The 25,457-nt window shown below is 32.6% G+C and overlaps 4 protein-coding genes across 4 annotated transcripts; all 4 read left to right on the forward strand.

Moving 5' to 3' along the window:
• Positions 1-2,315: 2,315 nt before the first annotated feature.
• LOC112791891 (alpha-amylase 3, chloroplastic) lies at positions 2,316-10,425 on the forward strand. Its single transcript, XM_025834915.3, has 13 exons — positions 2,316-2,788; positions 3,280-3,410; positions 3,556-3,610; positions 3,709-3,831; positions 3,964-4,084; positions 4,655-5,010; positions 5,436-6,121; positions 6,424-6,613; positions 7,831-7,937; positions 8,184-8,433; positions 8,802-8,924; positions 9,270-9,437; positions 9,845-10,425. Exons 1-13 carry the CDS (start codon positions 2,495-2,497, stop codon positions 10,001-10,003), a joined length of 2,763 nt encoding a protein of 920 aa, XP_025690700.1. The 5' UTR covers positions 2,316-2,494; the 3' UTR covers positions 10,004-10,425.
• An 833-nt stretch (positions 10,426-11,258) lies between these two features.
• LOC112791892 (pectate lyase) lies at positions 11,259-13,361 on the forward strand. The gene is made up of 2 exons (XM_025834916.3): positions 11,259-11,586; positions 11,801-13,361. Exons 1-2 carry the CDS (start codon positions 11,357-11,359, stop codon positions 12,924-12,926), a joined length of 1,356 nt encoding a protein of 451 aa, XP_025690701.1. The 5' UTR covers positions 11,259-11,356; the 3' UTR covers positions 12,927-13,361.
• A 5,926-nt stretch (positions 13,362-19,287) lies between these two features.
• LOC112791894 (pectate lyase-like) lies at positions 19,288-21,315 on the forward strand. Its single transcript, XM_025834917.2, has 3 exons — positions 19,288-19,673; positions 19,760-20,660; positions 20,782-21,315. Exons 1-3 carry the CDS (start codon positions 19,453-19,455, stop codon positions 21,004-21,006), a joined length of 1,347 nt encoding a protein of 448 aa, XP_025690702.1. The 5' UTR covers positions 19,288-19,452; the 3' UTR covers positions 21,007-21,315.
• Positions 21,316-22,453: 1,138 nt separating this feature from the next.
• Positions 22,454-25,427, forward strand: LOC112791895 (AP2-like ethylene-responsive transcription factor At2g41710). Its single transcript, XM_025834918.3, has 8 exons — positions 22,454-23,277; positions 23,573-23,655; positions 23,806-23,814; positions 23,915-24,003; positions 24,095-24,168; positions 24,264-24,314; positions 24,406-24,482; positions 24,660-25,427. The coding sequence occupies exons 1-8, from the start codon at positions 23,024-23,026 to the stop codon at positions 25,280-25,282; spliced, it is 1,260 nt and encodes a 419-aa protein (XP_025690703.1). The 5' UTR covers positions 22,454-23,023; the 3' UTR covers positions 25,283-25,427.
• Positions 25,428-25,457: the final 30 nt, after the last annotated feature.

The raw sequence follows: 25,457 nt of genomic DNA on the forward strand, positions 1-25,457 counted from the left end.
TTAAAATTTTCATTCTCACCAATTGACGAGATTGAATGAGATCAAAATGTGACAGAGAAAGTAGATTTTCTCAAACTTTTTTTTAATTGATGTTATAAAATATAAATTTTTTATGTATATTGTTTAAACAAGACAAAGAAAATATATTATATTAATAAAAATGATATTTTATAATATTAATTGAGAGAGAAAGTAGAGGAAATTTTTTCACAACCAACATTTTGATTACGCACAGCTGAACATGTGTTTTGGATAAATTTATTGTGATAAGCTCGATATAGGATTTAGCTTTTAATATTATAATAATAGAAAAATGTTTTGAATTTTTATATATTTAATATGCCCAAAACATATAAAAAATATTTTTTTAATAATTATTTTTTTTATAATAATACAATTAAACATTTTCACAAACATTAAATAATAAATAATAAATGCCAACGAACTATAGTTCAATAGCATAATTTTTCCATACTCATATAAAAAATTGCGAATTTGAGTCTTCCTATTTTCGATTAGAAAAAAAAAACATTAAATAATAATGTATATGATATTGATTTTTAATATATTTGGAAATTTTGTCAATTCCTTGGTGGATTTAGATGACGGTGTGTGTTTGCTATATTTGGCCGGAAAAAATAAAAAATAATTTTATTTTAGAGAAAGGGCAAGTATCACATGTTACATGTCTATATCATTAATTAAATTAAATTAATATATTTTCCTTATTTCCGTACTATACCATATTTTAGTTACTATAAATATACAATTCTGTTGTAAGTGCACAGATCAATGTTAAGTACGATAATATTATAAAGATTAAAAAGATATATACTTAGAAACTATAGGACATCTAAAGGCTTAAATTAAATATCATCGTCAATTTTCCCAAATCATAACATAAATTTTGTCATCAAGATTATGAAATATATATCAAGTACCTCTTTGAAATTGTTAATGATCTCACATTCTCAAGGGTTGGAGAGAATCCGAACCTGTAGATTGATGGTAATCTCCTTTCGTCATATCTTGAGCCAAGTTAAAAAGACAACTTTAAAGATATTCCGATAATTAAATTATTTTTCCTCATTTCAACTTAACCTTTTATCTAAACGTTATTAATTAAAGTAAGTGAAAAATAAGCTCCTACATAGTAGAGAGAACCACATAAATTATATTGATTCTTCTTGACAGACGATATTTTTTCCCGTGATCACTTTACAATAATTGAATTGATATATTAACATTTGTACGAAAAATAAAACATTAAAATCAATCTACAATTAAAAATAAAGTAAAATATGTACAAAACAACATAAACATGTGCAAAACAACAAAAATCGTGGATCATATCCTTGCATGATCCGAGTTAAAATATATGATTAATGCTACGTTGCTTGAGTTGGCCAATTTTAAATAAATATATCTCTGTTTGAGATTAAGATATGCTTTTGATTATTTCATCCATACAACAGTTTAAAGATTATCCCAATTCATGATCGGAAAGTTGATCAATAAGCTATCCTAATTCCTAAATAACAATAACTCGTGAAATAATAAAAGAAGACACTTTTTGACTTATAATTAGAGTATTTATCGTCATACATGATAATTAATATTCACTAATTAGTTCGGAGTTTTAAATGTTCGTATATATTAATTAGACAAATATCAAATCTTAACACTTGGTTGACATTATTTGTATAGAAATAAAATAATAAATAACAAAAATAGAGATAGATATAAAAAATTAGGTACAATTTTTATTAATAATATATTATACTTAATTAAGAGCAAAATCGAAAAATAAAAAGAAATATTTGTATAGTACAATTGATATATTATTCCAATATTAATGTCAAGATCAATTTCAATCACAAAATTGTAGACCTTGCTTTAATACTAACTATTTAATAATTTCAATTTTAGTCATAGTTTGGGGAAAAAACAAATGAGTTAAAATTTAATCCTAACAATTTATTTAGGTCTAATTATTGAATCTATATTATTTTATTTTTTATATAAATATAATTTTGTTAGATAATTATAATAATATTTTAATATTTTGTTAATATTAAGTGCACATAATTTCTTTTAAAGTTTTTATATTTATAATTTTATAATTATATAAAATATTTTATATAATTTATTGTGTTAATAATCAGTAATACATTATTTTTAAATTGATTTAAAAATTATAAATCAAGAATAAAATTAGAATATATAATTATACTTGAATGTGTTTAAATATATTCACAAAATGTATGTCGAAGAAATGTTGGATAAATATAAATGTATCTTTTATGCAATAACTTAATGATGTTTTTGTGTTTTTTCAAATTTGTAGAAAAAAAAAAATGAATTTTAGTTTTTGTAACTAAAAAAAATCTGTTGTCCACACTTTCAAGTTGCTGCAAACTGAGAAAACTTCCTTTTGCATCTTCTCCTTCTTCTTCTTCTTCTTCTCATTACCATTCATCATTGAGCTTTCAGCATGAGCATGTCCACAGCCCTCACTTTGGAACCACTCTTCGGCTTCAACACACGCAGAGACATCCCCATTTCCATTATTCACCGCTCTTCCAAGCCCAAGACATTGTTGCTCCCTCCACCTTCTTCTCTCTCTTCTTCCACCATCATCAAGAGTTCCTCTTGGTCTTGGTCGGTATCCCACAAGCTCCACGCTCCGAAGTTTGAAGCTTTTGCCGCAAACACTGATACCCTCGAGCCCCTTCAATCCTCTGATGTATTATTCAGCAAGATTTTCCCCATCAACAGAACTGAATTGGTCTCTCTCCTCTCTATTTCCCTATTTTTTTAAATTTATTTTATAATTCTCTTATATTGTTAGCTTTATGGAGCAAGTTATGGAATACCCAGGAAAAAAATTGTTTTTGATGTGGAAACTGAGAAGAAGTAAAGGGTATCGTTAGAATCTAGAGCTGTTCTGTGATTTTTTTCCCCCTCAAAAAAGTTGGGGGGGGGGTGAATGTTTGGATCAGCTCAGTCAGCTTTTATTGTTGATGGTTATTATTTGCTTTTCGTTTTCTTTTGGTTTCGTTTGATTTTCTGACCAATCAAACAGATTGGTAATAGTGTAGTAGTATTTAATAAGTTGTATGTTGCACTTTTTCAAAAAGTAGTTAACCTAACATGAAAGACAGTATTTTTTATTTTCCCGTCTTTTATTTGTTTATTAATTCTTATTGTGTTGTTATACAATAAAATTTGGTCTTTGGCATTGATGAATTGTTGTCTTACTTGAAATGGAATCTGCAGTTGGAGGGAAAGATCTTTGTTAGATTGGATCAGGGGAAAGACTTGAGAAATTGGGAGCTAACTGTGGGTTGCAATCTACCCGGGAAATGGGTTCTTCACTGGGGAGTTTCCCGCTTAGATGATGTTGGAAGGTAACATCAATGCTAAACTAAGTGTTATTGGTTTTTCTTCAACTCTTGTTTTGTTTGAAATTCTTGATGATTGTACTTTCTTTAAGTTCTGTTGTTATTGATCTAATTAAGATAGACGATTGGATCTAAAAGATTGATTATGCAGTGAATGGGATCAGCCTCCTCGTGATATGATACCCCCAGGATCTGTTCCTATAAAGGTATACAAAGTTTTCTTGTTTTTTTTCATGATTTCACACATGGCACTTGATCATTATTGGGATGCAGAAAGTTTTGAGTGTAAAGTAAAAAATTTCAGGACTATGCAATTGAGACACATTTGAAGAAATCAACGTCATCTTCTGAAGGAGATAATTTTCATGAGGTCAAGATTGATCTTACATCCAACAGTGAAATCTCCGCAATTAATTTTGTTCTCAAGGTTTGTTTTGTAGCAAGTTGTTGTTTGGGATTTAATTTTTTCATGTTGGATTTGTGATTGATCTATGGGACTTGACTGAACTTTTCTTTTTGCCTCATGTTATTATGTTTTTGTGTGGTCCTGTTGACCCAGGATGAGGAAACTGGTGCTTGGTTTCAACACAAAGGAAGAGATTTCAAGGTTCCTCTAGTCAGCTACATGAAGGAGGATGCTAATATAATTGGACCTAAAAAGGGCTTTAGTTTTTGGCCAGGTACATCAAAATTATTAAGCTTTGTATTTTTTTTTTCAATTTTTTATTTTATTTTACTGCTGCTTCAATATATGTATATGCTATTTCATCTATTGCTCTGTGTTCCTTTAGTGAGTGTCAAGTGTCAACTGTCAAATAAATGATAGTACAATGATACTTTGTAGGTCAGGGTTCTAATAGGTCATCTCTTGTGTATTTAAGTATTTTAAATCAAACACTTTCTCATAAGATGCTTAGATAATGATCAATAGAGTGAACAGCCATTGAATTATTGGTGCAACTAAAATACAAAGAAGAAATGTATTTTCAGTTTATATGTAAAGAGTTCTGGAGTATATCCATTTTAGTCTAGGGAAAGAATAGCAATATGGTTGATCTCTAGTTTGTCAAAAGAAAGAAAACTCATTGGATCGTAATATCTCTTGAAGTTCGAAAAGATCCTTAGTTGGGTTTTATATGTATGATTGTGGGTGCACTTTATTTTGTGGTTTTGACCTTTTAGCTGTTTCCACACACCATTTTTTGGTAACCTTGATCTAAAAATATGTATCATTCTTTTCTTACTCCTAGGGGCCTTGGGGCAGATATCTAACATTCTTCTCAAGTCAGAGGCAATGCATAGCAACGATCAAAATGACGGCAAGCAATCCAGTGAGCCAAAACAAGGAAATAGTCAACTAGAAGGCTTCTATGTAGAGCTGCCAATTACCAAAGAAGTTACTGTCAGCAACTCTATCAGTGTCTCCGTTAAGAAATGTGCTGAGACAGCTAACAATCTTTTATATTTAGAAACAGATATACCTGGAGAGGTTCTCCTTCATTGGGGAGTTTGCAAAGATGATATGAGAAAGTGGGAAGTTCCACCTGCTCCTCATCCAGCAGAAACAGTAGCATTTAAGAACAGAGCTTTGAGAACTAAATTACAGGTGAATGCCTTGCTGCTTGTGTATCTTTTCCTTTTTATACGTTAGCACTTGGATCTAGGTTATAAATAAGTTATACCATTAGTGGAGTTCTTGCCTTGAATTATTAGTGAAGATGTTCTGATACTAAAATACTTTTATAAGGATTTCGAATTTGATCTTCACCCCAAATCATGTTTTATTTTATATTGCACCTGAGTTAAGACTGCAGAATTGTTTGAATATCTAATCCAATGATTCACCTCTATACTGTCTTTTTCTCCTCTCTTCAGCTATATGTGGCTTTGTCTTTTTCTGAACTAATCTTGTTTCAATTTTATTTACTGAATAGTAAGTGCTGTCTAAATAGTAAGCGCATTGCAGTAATGTTGTTATTTGCCCTTTCTTTGTGTCTTGTGTTATATTTACTGAAGTATCCACTTCTGCAGTCAAGGGACAGCGGGAAGGGGAATTCAGCAGAAATCTCTGTGGGAGAAGAATTTTCGGGATTTCTTTTTGTTGTTAAGCTAGACGACAATAATTGGTTGAATGACAAGGGAAATGACTTTTATATCCCTCTGTCAAGTTCTAGTAACTCACTTACTAGCAAAAGAAAGGATCAATCAGAAGCTGTCCAGAGGGAAGTGACAAAAGTGGAAAGTCAGAAGGAATCTACCTCTACGTTTACCGATGGAATAATCAGTGAAATAAGGCATTTAGTGACAGACATTTCCTCTGAGAAGACTCGAAAAACAAAATCCAAAGAAGCACAAGAAAGTATTCTTCAAGAAATCGAAAGACTTGCTGCTGAAGCTTATAGTATTTTTAGGACCAATGTTCCAACTTTCTCAGAGGAAACCATTGTGGAACCTGAGGCGGTGGCTGCTGTAGAATCAGAGACATTGGTGTCACCTGAGGCACCAAAAATATCCTCAGGGACAGGCACTGGTTATGAAATATTATGCCAAGGGTTTAACTGGGAATCTCATAAATCTGGAAGATGGTACATGGAGCTGAAAGAGAAAGCTGCAGAACTATCATCATTTGGTTTTACTGTAGTTTGGTTACCACCACCTACGGAGTCTGTGTCCCCTGAAGGATACATGCCAAAGGATTTATATAATTTAAATTCTAGGTAATTGATTAAAATCATTCTATTTGCCTAATTATTTTCATAGGTCCTGATGTGGTTGTAATGTTGTATTTAAACTTTTATGATTTCTCGATAGATGACCCCTTGTTAGGAAATTGCTTATCATCGAAAGTGTGTCTTATATTCTGCACGTCAAAAGTATCATTTTATTGATTCAGTTTATTATCTGGGAATCTGGCATTATTCTTTCAATGTGCTGGAAAAAGGTTTTATAGACATGAAGCACCATTTGCACATTTTCATGGGAAGGAAATTTTGATACAAATTGTTTTTTTATTTAATAGATATGGAAACATTGATGAACTGAAGGATGTGGTGAAAAGCTTTCACAGAGCTGGAATCAAAGTACTTGGAGATGTCGTTTTGAATCATCGATGTGCCCACTTTAAGAACCAGAATGGTATTTGGAACATATTTGGAGGTCGTCTCAACTGGGACGATCGAGCAATTGTTGCTGATGATCCACATTTTCAGGTTTGTTTCTGAGAATTTAAGGCAAAAAAATTGGTCTGTTTTAATATTATTAGTAATCATCTTAAATCAAGTTGGATAGATCTTTGCCCTTGTTTATACCCAGAAGCAGCATGACTGGTTTTGTTTATGAGGTTGAAGATCAATGCCTTTCAGTTAACCCTCTCTCTTTCTCTCTTCCCGCAACAAAAACCTACCCAAGAAGTCAAGTTTTCTATCCTTAAGACTGAGGAAAATTGATATCTGATGCCATAACATGTAACATAGTTTCATGAACAATGTATTAGGTGTTACACTTTCTGTTTCCTAAGAAAGTGGTGTTCATGTGGAAACTATAGGTTGAAGAAATTTTTGTGTATGTGTGCGTGTCTATCAAGATAAACAGACATTTCGTTCTGTGGTAGTGTGCTTAATGTTTTTCATTGCTTTGTGTTTGAAATTGTATTTTATGGTATCAGAGTAACTTTGTTCCAATAGCCTGAATGACAATAGTGGATAGCCATAACTATTTCAGGGTAGACAATCTTCCTAAAGTATGGTCAATACAAGTGAACTGGTTGCAGTAGAACTTAGAACTGTTTGATAGATGCAAATTTCTAGAAACTTTGTTTAAACTTTATACGTCATATTCGAGTTGTTAGCATTTTGTTGAGTGAACAGCCCAAAATGGAACACATAAGTTGTGTTGAAGTTGTTACTGACCTACTTGTTTGGTGGCCTGTTCTCAAACCAATAACATTTCTATTTAGAATAATATCTTAATATTGGTGCTTTCGGTTTATTGAATTTTCGTACTTTATACAAGGTCATGAAATGGATTATGATGATGTAGGCAATCCAAATATTTTGAAGTGATTACTTCTGTTGACTGTTCCCTTCACCAATTACTATGTAATTGAATTCTACCCTGAATAGGAGCAAATAACATATTTGTTTATACCTATCACAATTGAACATGCTCATATGCACAATGTGAAGATGTACATCTTCGTGTACACAAAGTTTTGTGTTGTAAACATATCTAATGTGTTGATTGACTTCATGATAAACGAGACAACTTTGATTGAAACATTTTGAAGTGCCTTATAATTGGTAAACTAGATATGATATGCGTGATTTGTTCTTTTGAAGTTCTGTCTTTCAAATACTACAATACAAAGTGCTTTATATTTCTGGGAAAATCTAAAAATACATATTGGATATCTTTTCTTGCCAAACAGGGTAGAGGCAACAAAAGTAGTGGAGATAATTTCCATGCTGCTCCGAACATTGATCATTCACAGGAATTTGTGAGAAAGGATATTAAAGAATGGTTACTTTGGTTGAGGTTAATATTACTGATCTTAATTTTCAATAGCTTATTACTATTGCTTAGGACATAATATTGTATCAGATGATGGTATATCCAATAAGTTTGTCAGTAGTGAATAGGTTATAATAATATAATATAATAAGATCAGGGGATTTGGAAGCTTAAAATTGCATCTCTAATCTATGGTTTTCATGATTAAATACATTATTATTGTCGCCATTTCTTCCGTTGCATTGAAGAAGTACAAGAATTGTCTTTCAGGAAAGAAATTGGCTATGATGGGTGGAGGCTTGACTTTGTGAGAGGATTTTGGGGTGGTTATGTAAAGGATTACCTCGAAGCAAGTGAACCTTACTTTGCTGTTGGAGAGTACTGGGATTCCCTCAGTTATACATATGGCGAGATGGATCATAATCAAGACGCGCATAGGCAGCGGATCATTGACTGGATCAATGCTACCAATGGTACTGCGGGGGCATTCGATGTTACGACCAAAGGGATCCTTCACTCTGTAAGCACTCAATTCGATGGTTTTAATAATGTTAAAATTCCTGGGGGATATGCTTTTATAAGTGTTTGTTGGAAATTTTTGCAATGGATTAGTGCAAAGACAGCGTGGTAGTGTTTCTTTTTCATAACTTATTCCATGATATTAATAATGTTTCTAGCAAAAAAATCTCAATACTCATCCCGAATAAGCTTGCTGCTCCAATCAATGCCTGAGATTTTAACTGGTTTCATGTGGGAGAGAATAGTATCATCATTTAATTATGATTTTTCAGACAGCAAATATAAATCTTCAAAAAATTTCTCTACTATTGATATAAACAGACTTACCTTAACATTTACTGATAGTTGACTCGTTTTTGGTCCATATAGGCATTGGATAAATGTGAATATTGGCGATTGTCAGATCAGAAGGGAAAGCCCCCTGGAGTTCTTGGATGGTGGCCGTCTCGTGCTGTTACTTTTATAGAAAATCATGATACTGGCTCTACCCAGGTTCGGACTTCCCTATACAAAATTATCTTGCTGCTTGAGTCTGAATATCTGATTGAGCATAGTTCATTTTCCTCTGCTGTCCTTCGTCCGTTGATATGAACATTTCTGCAACTAAGATTGGAGTTTATTAAATCAGGCATTTTCCTTTCAATTTCTTTGGATTCTTTTTATTTATTTATATATCCACATTTAGATCTGTATACTTTAGCAGTGTGCAATTATTGACATTTGTAAGTGTTCATTGCACAAAGTTTTATTAAGATAAAGCAAATTTTAGATGTAACATTTATAACTGAGATTGCTAAAACTATCAAATATTGCAACACTTCATATTTTCTCTTGAAGGGTCATTGGAGATTTCCAAGCGGAAAAGAGATGCAAGGATATGCATACATCCTTACTCACCCAGGAACTCCATCGGTGTTCTTTGATCACATATTCTCTCATTACAAGAGTGAAATATCCATGCTTTTGTCTGTCCGGCAACGGAACAAGCTACACTGCCGGAGTATAGTAAGTGTCATACTAGTAGAGTTTAATTTCTATACACTGGCAGCGTAAAACTCTTTTACACCAGCATACAATCAAGTGTTATTACATAAAGAAAATTATAGGTCATCACTATTATGAGTTTAATTTGGATATGTGTTAGTGTAAAACTCTTTTTACATTGACATCTACTCAGATGTTGTCAATTTGTCATGTAGATAAATGTAATTAAAATCACATCTTATCTACGTGGTAGGTTGACAACACCGGATTGGATGTCAATGTAAAAGAGTATTATATCATTTTGTGTTTTGACATAGAAACCAAATGCATTATTTATATTTTTATGCACAAATTAAAGGGTAATCTATGTAATATAAAAATTATGGTGTTCTTGGAGCACTCACCATTCTTTTTATTTGATGTTTAAGGTAAAAATATGTAAGGCAGAAAGGGATGTTTATGCTGCAATCATAGATGATAAAGTTGCTATGAAGATTGGACCTGGTCATTTTGAGCCACCAAGTGGATCCCAGAAATGGTCCTCAGCTCTGGAAGGAAGAGATTATAAGATTTGGGAGGCATCATAATATAGTTTGTGTCCGTATCTTATTAATTAAAATTAAAACCGAATATATATTCCATTGGAAAATTCTTCCAATTGATTATGCCATCTGCCTCAATTAGGAGGCATCATTGTACCACTGTATAGATTCTTCATATACAGAACCAGCATCATAGAGAAGTTCATTTAAGTCAAATGCAGGCTTATCCAGAACAAGAAAGAAAGCCTTCAAATCAGGAGAATTTGTATCAATATATGGAAATAATTTAAATGTAAGGGCACAAATGCATGGCATTGATAGTATTAAATAGCTCTTGATCAGGTTCAAATGTGGCAATGTATTCAGTTAATGTGAACAAAAATGGAATATTTACATGTATGCACCCTACTTTGAAGTTGTAATTTACTCAGCATTATTACTTAATATTTCAGATGTTTAAACTTTAACCACGTGCCATGCTTTCTATTTTATGATGACTTTAAATAAATTTTAAGATGGAACGTAAGCCAAAACTTGTCAAAGGAAAAAAGTTAAAAAAAAGGCATATATTATTATATTTGTAAAAAATTTAACCGTTTTTTTTCTTCAAAACATAGATTCCTTCCCACAATATTACACTTAATATTTCTCTAGGTCTAATACTAAGAAGATTAAGAAATATGAATGCATGTTATCTTGGACACAGAAAAAAAGAAAGAAAAATTTCATTAAAGCTCAAAGGTTACGATTGTCATTGGCCTTTGTTTGTTTCTATTTGTTAAGATATTTGTGATACGCATGATTATTTGTCTATAACAGATAAAATTAAAGTTATGATAATTTGTTTTTCACTTATCACTACCCCTTTCAAACATGTATGTAAATACTTGCCACCAATGTTTCAATTTAACTGCAGCCTTGGGGTTAGAAGGAATATTCTCATGAAACTAAATAACAAAACCGTGATAACTCAACTATAATCACTTGTATCAAATTTTGCACACGACCACATCTTTCCTCATAAATTTGTTCATTAAAAATAAGAAAAGAAGCAACTATTTTTAGATCAAACATCTTGTGCAATGCCTTTGACCATGACCATGACCATGAAGATACAAGTGTTTGCCAAAATTGCACGTGTTGTAAAAGAGGTATCACGTTCTTTTAGACCTCTCCTGTGTTTTCTCGGATCTAAACCTATATTTAGATTCAACCACACCCATTTTGTTTTCCTTGACATGAAGGCCATGATCATATAAATACCATGTCTCTCTTTCGAAACATACTTGGGATTCTCAATTTTGTTAACAATCCCCAGTCAAGGGTGATTTTTTTGGCCGGGGTTTTTGCTTCTTTTGGAGGCAAAAGGAGCAAACCTTGGCCAACATAATAAGTATCATGGCACCTAATAAAATTCAAAATTTGTTTTATTTTCTTTGTTTGGCAATTACCTTTATTCCCAGCCTCTATGCTAATGTCTTGGAGAGTGAAGCGTTTTGGCAGGACCAACTAAGAATGTTTGATTCTTACTGGAGAGAAAGAGCCGAGGTTGCTAGGCAGGAAAACGAGAAAGCCTATTTCCCTGATCCCTTTGCCATCTCCGGCAACTTCACCTCTGCCATTAGCTGGTAAATTTTTTGTATTACACTCTACAAGAGGAATGTTAGAGGCTAATGTTTAAAAGTATACGATAAAGTATATTGTTGGATTATTAAACTAAAAGAAGTAGAGTAAAGGAATTGAATTGATAGCCTATGTGATGGTAAAAAATAATAAATTTTGATGGCGCGTATTCTATATCATGTTTGACTTTTTGAACTTTGGTTTGATGTTTGTGGACAGGGACATTCTTGGAAGGAATGGAGGAAGAAGGTTGTTGAAAGGAAAGAACAAAGGAGCTCCATGTGTGGCGAGCAACCCCATTGACAGGTGCTGGAGGTGTGACCCACACTGGGCTGATAACCGCCAAAAGCTTGCGAATTGTGTTATGGGATTCGGCAGAAACACGTACGGAGGAAAAGGAGGAAAATACTACGTGGTCACCGACCCTTCCGACGATGAGTTGCTGGCTCCCAAGCCCGGCACTCTTCGCCATGCAGTGACAAGAACTGAACCCTTGTGGATCATCTTCTCCCGCAGCATGGTCATCACCCTCCAGCAAGAGCTCATCATGGCTGGCAACAAGACCATTGATGGAAGAGGCTTTGATGTCCACATTGCACACGGTGCTGGCATCACCATCCAGTTCATCAAGAATGTCATCATCCATGGCATCAAGGTCTACAACATCGTCGTCAAGGACGGTGGCATGATCAGGGACTCCGAGACTCATTACGGCTTCAGGACAAAGAGTGATGGTGATGGTATCTCCATCTTTGGCTCTAGCAACATCTGGATTGACCATGTTTCCATGAGAAACTGCTCCGATGGATTGATTGATGCCATTATGGGCTCCACCGCCATTACCATCTCCAACGGCCACTACACTGACCACAACGAGGTGATGCTGTTTGGAGCGAGTGACAGCTACAGCGGCGACAAGATCATGCAAATCACCTTGGCATTCAACCACTACGGCAAGAGGTGTGTTCAGAGAATGCCAAGAGCCAGATATGGTTTCGTCCATATTGTGAACAATGATTATACTCATTGGGAGATGTATGCCATTGGTGGCAGCAAGAACCCTACCCTGATCAGCGAGGGTAACAGGTTCATCGCCCCCCCAAACCGGTTTGCCAAGGAGATCACCAAGAGAGAATACACAGAAGAAAAAATATGGAAGGACTGGCAATGGAGATCAATCAATGATGAGTACTTGAATGGAGCGTTCTTCATTCAATCAGGACCTGAACTGAAGAACAGGCCATTCTCAACAAAGGATATGATCACAGCCAAGCCAGGAACATATGTTGGACAGCTAACACGCTATGCGGGTGTTCTTCCATGCAGAATTGGACATCCCTGCTAGTTAGTTACTTCCTTCTTCCTTATTGATTAGTTATTGAAGATTCTTCAATAATAATTCAATTCATTCTTTTGCTTTCAACCTTCATTGGTGGATGCTGCAAACTGTGGCTTTGGTTTTGGGAATGTGATTCATAGTTCTATACTTAGTTTCTTGTACTGAATTTTTTGAGTTTTTCACTGTGAAATTCTTTCTTTTTGAGTAGAAAAACCATGAGTTATCTACTACTGCCCCCTGCTTGGCAACCAACTTGTAACGGAATTCATTCAAATAATTGCATTTACAAATTGGTGAAAACTCAAGTGTAATCAACTTTAAGTGAAGTTGATAATCGAGAACCATTAAATAATTTGAATGATTTGATTATTGAATGGCTCTCGATTATCAATTTCCGATAAAGTTGATTACGCCTAAATTTTCACCTCACAAATTTATCAATTTAATTATTCAATATTCCTCTTATCTTCCATTTTTTTTTGTAAGAAGCAAAATCTTCAAATAATTTTTTTTAATTACACTCAAAATCTACTCCAAATTAAAAAAAAAACTTTCTTTTTGTTCGCTTTTGAATATAAAGGAAATTCGTCAACAATCTATACTGGCATAAATTGTTGTCGTATTAATTTTCTAAGCATGAAAGAAAAAAATTATTTTCATAAGAGGATAGAAAGAGAAATAATTTATTTTTATTAAGAGAAATTTTTAATTAAGTATGCTGCCACATTAGCATAATGGACCTTTATAATATTTCAAATAAATAAATAAATAAAACTTTTAAAATGGTTTTGGAATATGGATAAATAAAGAATAATATATAGAGTAAAAATTTCATATCTTATATAATATTAGGACAAACTAACACTGCATAAGTGCATAGTGCTAGCTATATTTAATAAGGTGACTATCTAATGAAAATTTAGTGATTGTCATTATGTAAAGATATATTATTTTATCATTAGATGATAGATTGTAGGACTTAATTTTATTTAAAATAAAAGTATTATTTTTATTTAAAATGTTGCAAAATAAATAAGTTATACTTTTTAAATAAGAATCATCATAAGAAGATATTTTTGACATAGAAAAATATAGATAAACAATAAAAATATTAAACAATGTAAACAATAGATATATTAAATGTTCATTTTATTAGTGTACAAATAATTATTTTAATATTAAAATTTAAAAGATTAAATTAAAGGTATAGTATATTTTTATTTGATTAGTAATTATTCATATTGTTCAATAAAATTATTGTCCCCTAACATTTTTCTTTTTGACATTTTCATGGAATTAGTTGCCATTTAATAATCATGTATCATATTATCCATTAAGCCTACCAAACGGATCATAACCTTGGAACCTTCTTTCAGCTTATCTGTTGCTTTTAGTCACTTATTTAATAATAACGTTGCCTACTTTAAAGTTTAAATTTTAAATATGCTATTATTGAATAAAATTACAATTATGTTAGGAAACTAAGATGGTTTTAATCAAAAACCAACCAAATATTTATGGGTGAATTCAAAACTTCTACGTAAATAGTATTTATGTTAGGTATTAGAATGTTTTTTTTTTTAAATTGGATGATTTTGAATTTATTTCCTGATTTATTATATTTTAGACATTTGAAAAGGGAAAGAGGGTGAAGAGACAGAAGCTAATTAAATCAATTTTCGTGATTCACGTTGTAATAATATTAAATGCATCTTCTCCTAATTTGAATGTGATAATAAAATATTTAATAACTAATATTTTAAATCATAAATAAATAAAACTAATTATTATATTTATAATTAACTAAGTTGTTTTATTTTTAGTTAATTTAGAGTTGGTTACATATACTTTTTCATAAAATTAAAATCTTTACTATTACATAATAATAACAAATTTATTGGTTGTAGATCTAGTCTGTATGTTGAACCAAATTATATTGCCCATCGATTTTTCAGTTGGATCGAACAAACGATTTTGATAACTATGCCGGAAGAAAGAGGCACGTGTTCAAGAAAATAATTATACTTACTGTATATTAAAATTAATCATTTTAATTAGTTATTAATATAAAATATATATTAAAAAAATAAATTAAATTATATATTTATATATAAATATATAATAATTAATTTTAATATATATATATATATAATATTTTTATTCAAAAAAATATAAAACTAAACCAAATTAGGACCGTACTAAATCAATATAATAACATAAAAGTTATACATGCCAAAGTAATACAAAAAATATAAGAGAAGAAAAAAAGAAACAGTAAAAAAATAAGAAGATAAAGAAAAAGAAAAAAAGAAGAATCTATATGTGAAAAGAAAAAGGAGGATGGATTAAAAACATGCCAAGAGAAGAGAAGAAAAAAAAGAAGAAAAGAAGTAGAAATTACGGAAGATGTGTCCTATTGTTTTTTTTTTTTTAAGTTGTTTTTCGGCTATTTAGTTAGAATTTTATTGAAAAAAATATTTGTTCATTTAGTATTATTATATATAAAAACCAATTTGCTGAAGTAAAGAATAAAATTATAACCCAATCTTTTTTATGAAATCATTCATTTAAAACCACAAAATTAGTTTTAAGTGTGATGCAAACAAATTAATTTATCCTTTAGTTATCTATTTTTCTATCTATAAAAGTTGATACAAAATTTTTATATAATGAGTTTTAACTATTTTATTTTTTTGTTAACGATACTACATCAACATTTTTAAATATATGATAATATACGAAAGATTTTTTAAAAAAATTCTTCTTGATTTTAAATAATAAAGAATTTGTAATTGGAGATGATAAATTTTGGGATGGAATAGAATGAGTTTCAAATTTTTAATGGAGGAAAAAATTTTGCCAATGACAAACAAAAAGTTTAAATCAACTGTTTGATATTTTGTAAGATATAAGATTGATAGCTGGGGTACAAGCTAAGATAGAATGGTATGAAAAGTTGACAAGAAAGACATTTATATTATTAATTCATTTGTGCAAGGTATTGTAGGAAGAGACCTTGACGAATGATATTTTTAGATATAAATTCACAAGTGGAATCTGAAAAGGACTAGTCCCCTCTCGAGTTGAGTTCTTTACTTAACTTGTGCTAGTAGGTCAGGTTAATACAAATGATCGACTGAGTAGATTGAATATCATTGAACAGCGTGATAATGTTTGTGTTGTGTATAATAAAGAAGTTGAATTTGTGCAATATTTGTTTGTTACGTGTGAGTATGCTTGGTAAGTATGGTGTTTAGAAATTACTGATGTGGGATGTGTTTGGAGCATCCCAGATACAATAAAAGAATATTTTGAGAGTCGGAGGACGTTGCCTTTGAGAAAAGATTTGCGCAAAAAATGGTTAGTTGGCTTCTTCTTAGTTATATGGAATATATATCTGGATACGTAGAAATAAAGTCATCTTTCAGAATAAGGCAACAAATGTGGTAAATTGTGTTGCTAAATCATTTTAATACTCTAAAAAGTGGTGTGATAGCTAACTCATATTGATGGCTATGCCAAAAATGACATAAGAATTGCTTTGGTTTATTTTTCTGACATTCATACGCTTCATTCTGTGTGTTGAGCTTGTTCTTTCTTTTAAACAAAAAAAAAATACAATAAATATATACAAATAAAATATTATAATAATGATTATTATAAAAAATTTATGTTATAAATATTTAAATTTCAAATTATTTGAATTACTTATGTATGTTGTATAAGACCTTTACTATTATATTATTTGGTTTATATACAAATTATATTATATATAACTCTTAGTCTCTTGCTACTATTACTTTATTTTTTAATATCTCATAAAAATTATTAAAAAATTCTTCAAGTAAATTAAAATTGAGCACAACATCTTTTTAATGAATACATTGTCATGATTACAAAGTTAATTCATATATTTTTGGTATTTTCATTCGAATTTATTTTTAAAATTTTTTTAATTATTTGTAAACAATGAAAATAATAAATTTAGTATAAAAATTTTGTTTTTTTTTAAATAAATTAAAATAAGATTAGTAAAATATTAAATTACCGATAAATTTTCATTAATTTTTGATATAAAATTTAGTATAAAATTGACATACTATTAATCTAGTTATATATGGTCTTATTTGTTCAAAATTTTATTTTTATAGTTCAAAAATATTATTATAAATTTTAATATTTTATTTGTATTTTACTTTAAATAAAGATAAAATAATATATTCAATACATTTATTATATAATGAGAATGATAATATTATACTAAACTCAAAAAATGTAAGGTTATAAAATAGAGTATTTATCTATTTTGGTTCTCAAAGAATTTTGGATCAGATACTTTAGCTCCAACTAAAATTAATTACTCAATTGGTCCCTAACAATTAACTCCGTCAATTACTTAGGTAGCGTTTGTTTTGAGGTACTGAAATAGAGACTGGGAGACTGAGACACATTATTATGTTTGTTGGTTCAGAGACTGGTACTAAAATTTCTGTCTCTGTCCCTAAAATTTCAATATTTCAGTACCTCCAAAAAGTAGGGACACATGGGACTGAAATTTTTAGAAACGAAGACTGAAATTTTGATAACATTTTATACTTAAAACACCTTCATTTCAATTAATTGTTTCCAATTTTATCCTTTGTGCAAATTAAATTAGAGTTTTATTATTATTTTAATTTCTGTCTCTCACTTTGCACCAAACAAAATACTGAAATTTATTTCGGTCTCTATCTCTTAGTCTCTGTCTCTCAGTATTAGTCTTTCAGTCTCTGTCTCTCTACCAAATGCTACCTAAGGTTCTTTGCTCCTTCAACTCTAAAGAAGGACAAAATAGTCCCTGACAACTCTAACAGGGGACAAAATAGTCCCTGACCTCCTCTATTCAAAAACGACACTATTCTCTCCCAATTTTCATTATATCTCGCATAATACTAACAGTCTAATATCGTAACTTCAAGCTACACAATGCACACTCTGTAATTTTAATGTTCACAAGAAGAAAAATTCTCAACTTGTTCTCAACTAATTCATACTTAGGAAATTAATGATTATGTCTTTCAAGTACTTGTTGCCTTCGATGGATCCCATGAATCTAAACAACAAGTTTGATTTGTTAAGATCCATCGTCGTCGTTGCCATCTCCCTCCTCCTCTGCCCTATCATATCCATGACCACATTGTCCACTACTCTGATCTCTTCCTTCAACTTCTTCTCCGAACCAATGTTCAGTAATCACTCCAGTTTCCATATGAGCGACAACAGCGACATTTCTCGTTGTACTGATAACTTGGATGTGACGTCGAAGCAGTCTACCAACTTGGACTCTGAAAAAGAAGGAATGAATCACTTGGAATCCATTCCAAATGAGAATTTACATATGATTTTGAATGAGAATCTTCTCATAATGTCCTAATGTCCAACAATTTATATTACTTGCCGGAGAGTAGAGAGAAAAGCATGTCCTTAAGGTAGTTGTGGAACTTGGTCATGAGGATGTGGTAGACATTGTCGAGATTGAAGGTAATGTTATCAAGGACGTGGAAGTGGATGCTTTTGGTAGGTGAAGTGCGGAGGAGATGGGTGTACCAGTCACAGAGATTTAGGAAGTGTGTGGTTCATAACATGTTGAGGCAAGTGCGACATGGGTGACAGTTGCACCATGGCTTGACCTTGCAACTGAAGAAGAGGAAGGAAAAAAATGATGTGAAGATGAAGAAAGAGAGTATGAATGTTAGAATTATGCGAGATATGATGAAAATTGGGGAAGAACAGTGTCGTTTTCGAATAAAAAGGTCAGAAATCATTTTTCTCTATTAGAGTTATGAGGGATCATTTTGTCCCTCTGATAAAATTGTCAGGGACCATTTTATCTTCCGTTAAAGTTGACGGAGTCAAAGACCTAAGTGACTGATGAAATTAATTATTAAGAATCAATTAAATAATTAATTTTTGTTAGAGACTAAAATATCTAATTCAAAATTCTTCGGAGAACCAAATTAAAATGGATAAATACTCTATAAAATAATAGTTTCCATTTACAGTATCAAATTAAACAAGAAGTTACGAACGACGGACAGTTCACTCTTCCCTTCTTGTTTTCCTCTCTTTAATTTAGGTGCCTCCCAAATTGTGAAGTTTGAACCCTGTTTCATCACGTCTCAGAATCCACCACCACCACTAATAAGGAACCTTAAAACACAAAAGATAACCCATTTATGTAGGTGTTAACGTTTTTTGGCCTCTGCTAACTTTACTCTAATCCGTACCTAAATTTGGGATCCACAATAATATACACCCGTTTTTAATTGAGTGCATTGCAACTTATAAATACCAAGATTCTCATTCACAACATAGTCGGGACCTATAATAATATAACTTGTTGTTAACGAGCCCCTCAAAGAAAGGGATATTTTTATTTCACCCCTTCTTCTTCTTGGTTGGGGTTTTTGCTTCGTCATTATAGTAATTCCTCAAGAAGCTTAAACCTTGGCCTGCATTACTAAAAAAAAAAGGAAGGTGTTTAGTAGCAGCCATGGCATTAAAAAATGAAATTTTGTTGTTGTATTTTGTGTGTTTGGCATTAACATGCATTGATGCTAACATCCTTGAGAACGATAAGTACTGGACGAACCATGAACAAGAGTTCGATGGTTACTGGAAGCAAAGAGCCGAGATTGCTAAAACTGATAACCTAAAAGCCTATTTCCCTGATCCCTATGAAGTCTCTGGAAACTTCACGTCTGCCATTAGTGAGTACGTAATTGTTCTCATCATCAATGTTATCTTTAAAGGTAGAATAATGATATTTAGGGTTTTTCTTTTTTCTTGTTTTGTTAAAGCGACATTATTGGAAAGAGTGGAGGAAGAAGGACGTTGAAAGGAAAGAATAGAGGAGCTGCATGCATGGCGACCAACCCCATTGACAGGTGCTGGAGGTGTGACCCAAACTGGGCTAATAACCGCCAAAAACTTGCAGATTGTGTTCAGGGATTCGGAAGAAACACCATTGGAGGAAAAGGAGGAAAATTCTACGTGGTCAACGACTCTTCAGATGGTGACTTGCTGTCTCCGAAACCAGGTACTATCCGGCATGCAGTGACAAGAACTGAACCCTTGTGGATCATCTTCTCCCGAAGCATGGTGATCAAGCTCCAGCAAGAGCTCATCATGGCCAGCAACAAGACCATTGATGGCAGGGGATTCGATGTCCAAATTGCAAACGGTGCTGGCATCACCGTGCAGTTCATCAAGAACGTCATTATCCATGGCATCAAGGTCTACAACACGGTGGTCAAGACAGGTGGCATGATTAGGGACTCCGAAACTCATTACGGATTTCGGACACAGAGTGATGGTGATGGTATCTCCATCTTTGGCGCAAGCAACATCTGGATCGACCATGTTTCCATGAGAAACTGCTCCGATGGATTGATTGATGCCATTATGGGCTCCACCGCCATTACCATCTCCAACGGCCATTACACTGACCACAATGAGGTGATGCTGTTTGGAGCGAGTGACAGCTACAGCGGCGACAAGATCATGCAAATCACCTTGGCATTCAACCACTACGGCAAGAGGTGTGTTCAGAGAATGCCAAGGGCCAGACATGGTTTTGTCCATGTTGTCAACAATGACTACACTCATTGGGAGATGTATGCCATTGGTGGCAGCAAGAACCCTACCATCATCAGTGAGGGTAACAGGTTCATTGCCCCTGAAAACCGCTTTGCCAAAGAGGTAATGTTTATTTAGGTGAAAACTCATATGCAGTTGTCTTCTTCAAGTACGTGAAGTACTGGAGATAAGTCTTTTTATTTATATTTGCAACCACAAATAATGATAAATTATGTTGATTCAGATAACGAAGAGAGAATACGCAGAAGAAAGCATATGGAAGAACTGGCAATGGAGATCAATCAATGATGAATACTTGAATGGAGCATTCTTCGTTCAATCAGGGGCTGAATTGAAGAACAGACCATTCTCAAGGGAGGACATGATCACAGCCAAGCCAGGAACATATGTTGGAAGGCTTACACGCTTTGCGGGTGTTCTTCCATGCAAAATTGGCCAACCATGCTAGCTTAATTAATTATTCGCCATTATTAAAGATTGTAAATAATTCAATTCATCAACACTCATTGCTGGATGCTGCAAATGTAAATACCCATTAGTTTTGCAGTTTTTGCACACATTCTCATTGTTGTGTGCTTTTCATTAGTTTTCTTTTTCTTTTTTGATAGGAAAGGATTAATTAAGAACACCAAAAATGTAACGGTGGAAAGGAATGCCACCACCTTAGTTCATGAATGAAGGGTGATGTACTAATTTTTGCTGTTACTTTGAGATTCTTTTATTCTTTTAATAGAAAAACATGATTACATATAGAGAATGAGTTATAATAGTTTCCTCCCCTCTTGAGTTGAGATACCTTTTAACGTGAACCGTAGTGTTTAAAAAGTATTAGCAGCGTTAGCCCCTATTTACATTAAAAATAAGAATTTAACTCAAAAGTATTTTAAGAATATTTTTTAGAAAATAATAATATTTTTAAATAAAAATGATTGATATATTCCTTGTATTAAAAATATAAAAAATATTTTCAATTAAAATTTTCATTTTATATATCTTAACAAATCGTCAAAACCCATAATATAATTTGAATTCACTCTGATAAAAAAAACATGAAACTTAGGAATCAGTTAACGATATTCTGAGAACATGGATTAATAAGAATTAATTGTTAATCATATTGTAATAACAACTACAGGTACGTGTTTCCATAGGAATTGCAGTTCTAAAAGTTCCGAAGAGGGAATATTTCTGCTGTACAATCTGGTATGAGAAGACCAAGCTTTGTTGGAACTTTAGCACAAAATGATGGAGCAAATAAAAACTCTATGGACGACATTTACTAGGCCTTTTTATTATCAACTTTCTTTACTGACAAAATAAGTACTCTTCGTAGTGCATATAATCCTAGTGCACAAGACAAATGACTTACTCATGCTTATTCTAAAATCCAAAAAATATAACGTAGATCCTTTGGACTTATTATTCACAACACACCAAAATCACTTGTCTTACTTCCTAAATGAAGTTCCAATATATATATATATAAAGTTACACTTTATAATAATGGATTAATAGCCTATTAATCCATTGTTATAATATTTATATTATAAGTAGTAATAACATAAATATTCCAATAAAAAAATAGATAACAAAAGTTTAGGTATGTTTGACATCGATTTTTCTACTAAAGTTAAGACATTTGCAAATTCATTTACTTACAAAAATATTTATAGGAAAAGTCTAGGGGCCAGCAATTTTATTGAATTTTGACCGGCATGTAACCAGCAGATAAAGGTGAGTCATTGGATGAAATTTCACACCAATCTCACACCATTAAATCATCATTGATAGCTATTTGATGGTTACTAATCACAAAAATTGCTGGGCCCTAGCATTGCTCATATTTATAAATCACCCAATAAATAATATTTATATTGATAACAAAATTCGAACTAATTAGTCCTTGTGAGATTTCATTTCGGTTTATATTAATTGTCCGGAACATCTTCCGCCAAATATTGAAATAAATAATCATGAGCAACGAGCAAATTACAATTTTGAGATAAATTTCCTATATTAATACAATAACTTAGCAAAGTATAAGTGCACAAATGACTAAAGTGATCTACCTTGATTTTATCAAAGCATTGTTTTTGGATGCTTCTCAACATTGAGCCAGACAATTTTTTATTATACCGCTAATAAGTAATATGAGTATGCTCTTAGCTGCGGGCTCTTAGCTCTGCCGGGTGTTTACAAACGACAGGAAATTTTCTTTGATGTTTCTTGGTATTTTGGGTGTTGACAAAATCAAAATTTGTCTTATATTAAAGTTATCATCGTCATTTTTTGTTGTATATAGAAGCAGTTAAAAACAACAAAGGGCAACATAAGCATGAAACAAATTCTGGAAATGTATATATACAAGTCACAGTTTGAACTTGACAACTCATTCCAATTTTGGTCTGTTCTTGGCAACTTGACATTTGATTGCTGAGAAGTTAGAAGTTGGGAGTCAGTGTGAAATGGAGCTTGCATCTGTGAAGAGTGAATTCAACCCAAGATGTAATAGGTTACACGTTATGGTGGATGGCAGCGAGGCTAATGCTTCAAGGGGCATCAAAAGGCGGCGAAGAGATTCGTCTTCGCCTCTGCCTCTAACGGTGTTAGGGGGCAATGAACAACAAGGTGAACAGCCGGAAGCCCAACAGACACCACAGAGTGGCCAATCGACCCCCAGCACCGTGAAGAGAAGTTCAAGGTTCAGAGGAGTTAGCAGGCATGTGAATATTCGAAATCAATAAAATATTTTTTTTTTCTTGGTTTAAGGACAAAATGATCTCTAAGAAATTGTTAATTATCCTATGGTATTTGAAAATTTGGCTTTTCAGCCATCTAATATTTTGATTTTTGTGGGGTAAAATAGTCATTTACTTAAGACTAAAATAAAAATTATAATGTTTTGGTTTCAAGTACCACATGTAACTCTGACTAAAGACCAATTTGATAGTAAACTAACCTTTATTCCTTTCTGAATTCTGATTTGAGGCTGATCATATCTTCTTATGAAGCAGACACAGATGGACTGGAAGGTATGAAGCACATCTATGGGATAAAGGGACATGGAATCCAACTCAGAAAAAGAAAGGAAAGCAAGGTAGATGTTGAAAACTTGGACTCGCTACTTTTCACTTTCATTGGGTATTTGTTTGTTTTTGTTCTTTTTTCTGATTGTTAACACCCTTGTTCATTTCCATCGTGGTTCTGTTTCTGAACTTGGATGTGTTGCTTTGCTGATGTGGAACAGTGTATTTGGGTGAGTACTTCAACTCTGACTCCTTCATATGTTCTTTGGATATAACTGCACAGAGTAGAAAAATTAACCCTTTTGGATTCAATGCTCATGGTTAAATCAGGAGCTTATAATGATGAAGAAGCTGCTGCTAGAGCTTATGATTTGGCTGCACTTAAGTATTGGGGAACATCAACGTTCACCAATTTTCCAGTATGTCAATAGCATATACACTTCAATAATGTTTTATTCATTATGGTTATCTTATTGATATCCATGCCTAACTAACGTGATATTTTTTCAGGTATCAGATTATGAGAAAGAAATTGAGATAATGAAAACTGTAACCAAAGAAGAATACCTTGCTTCATTGAGAAGGTAAACCTCATTTCCTCAAGAAATACTGCCATTAAGAATTTTCTGATATATTCCAAGTTCCATAATCTATATCCTTTTCTGCGTGTGTATTGCAGAAGAAGCAGTGGATTTTCTAGAGGTGTATCAAAGTATAGAGGAGTAGCAAGGTGGGAAGCATTTTCTAACTCATGCAATCAAACTTTACCTTTCGTTGCCTACAAACATATATTTGATGCTAAGGATAAAAATTGATTACAGGCACCATCACAATGGAAGATGGGAAGCAAGGATTGGAAGAGTGTTCGGTAACAAGTACCTTTACCTTGGAACTTACAGTGAGTTCTCGCAATCTTAATTCCTTGTTACCTTTTATGCCATTTCTCTCCATTCCCTTTTATCTGTCAATGTGCCCAAAGACATGAATGACAGAGAAGAGAAAGAAACAAATAATGACTAGTCTTGTCAAGATAAAGGGCTGATATCTTACACGTGCTCAATGTCTTGTCCAAAAGGTACACAAGAAGAGGCAGCTCGTGCGTATGATATTGCTGCAATTGAATACAGAGGCATAAATGCTGTGACAAACTTTGACTTGAGCACTTACATCAGATGGCTAAGACCAGGAGGAGTACACTCTAGCACCTCTCAAGATCAAAAGCCGAGCACAGACCCTCGGATATTTACAACCTCTAACCCCATCCTAGCCACAGGAGCCACCGAGCTATCAAACTTCAACTTCCATCCAGTCCCTGCAAGCGAATTGGACATCACCAAGAAGAAAGAGTTTTCCAAGTTTGCGGCACCTTTAAGTCCATGCTATAAATCACCTTCATCTTCCCCAACAGCATTAGGACTTCTCCTAAAATCCTCAGTGTTTAGAGAACTGATGCAGAGAAACCTGAATTCTGCAGATGAAGAAGCTGAAGAAGTTGAATTGAAATATCCAGAAGAGGGCAGTGATGGGATTGGAGGGATTCTTAATAACAATGACACTAACAGTATATCTTACTTTGGTTCTTCTTCCAATATCAACAGATTACCTAACTTAGTGTCTCCAGAAAGCAGCAAAATGCCAATGTATCACAGAACTGTTATGCCATCGCTGTGGAATGGTGCTTTCAACATTTCTGACTGATTATTTTTGTTATCTTTTTTATTAGCAGCTAAGAAACAGTTAAGAAAAAAATATACTTTCTCAACATAACTGTAGATGTCAAATAAATTGCTAAGATGTGCACAGTGTCATTGTGACCTAGTCTTAGTCTGCTCATAAGTCAACATTGTCAAACAAAAGATACTTTAATGTTTAT

The sequence above is a fragment of the Arachis hypogaea genome, chromosome 13, assembly GCF_003086295.3.
Source record: "Arachis hypogaea cultivar Tifrunner chromosome 13, arahy.Tifrunner.gnm2.J5K5, whole genome shotgun sequence".
Classification (NCBI taxonomy): domain Eukaryota; kingdom Viridiplantae; phylum Streptophyta; class Magnoliopsida; order Fabales; family Fabaceae; genus Arachis; species Arachis hypogaea.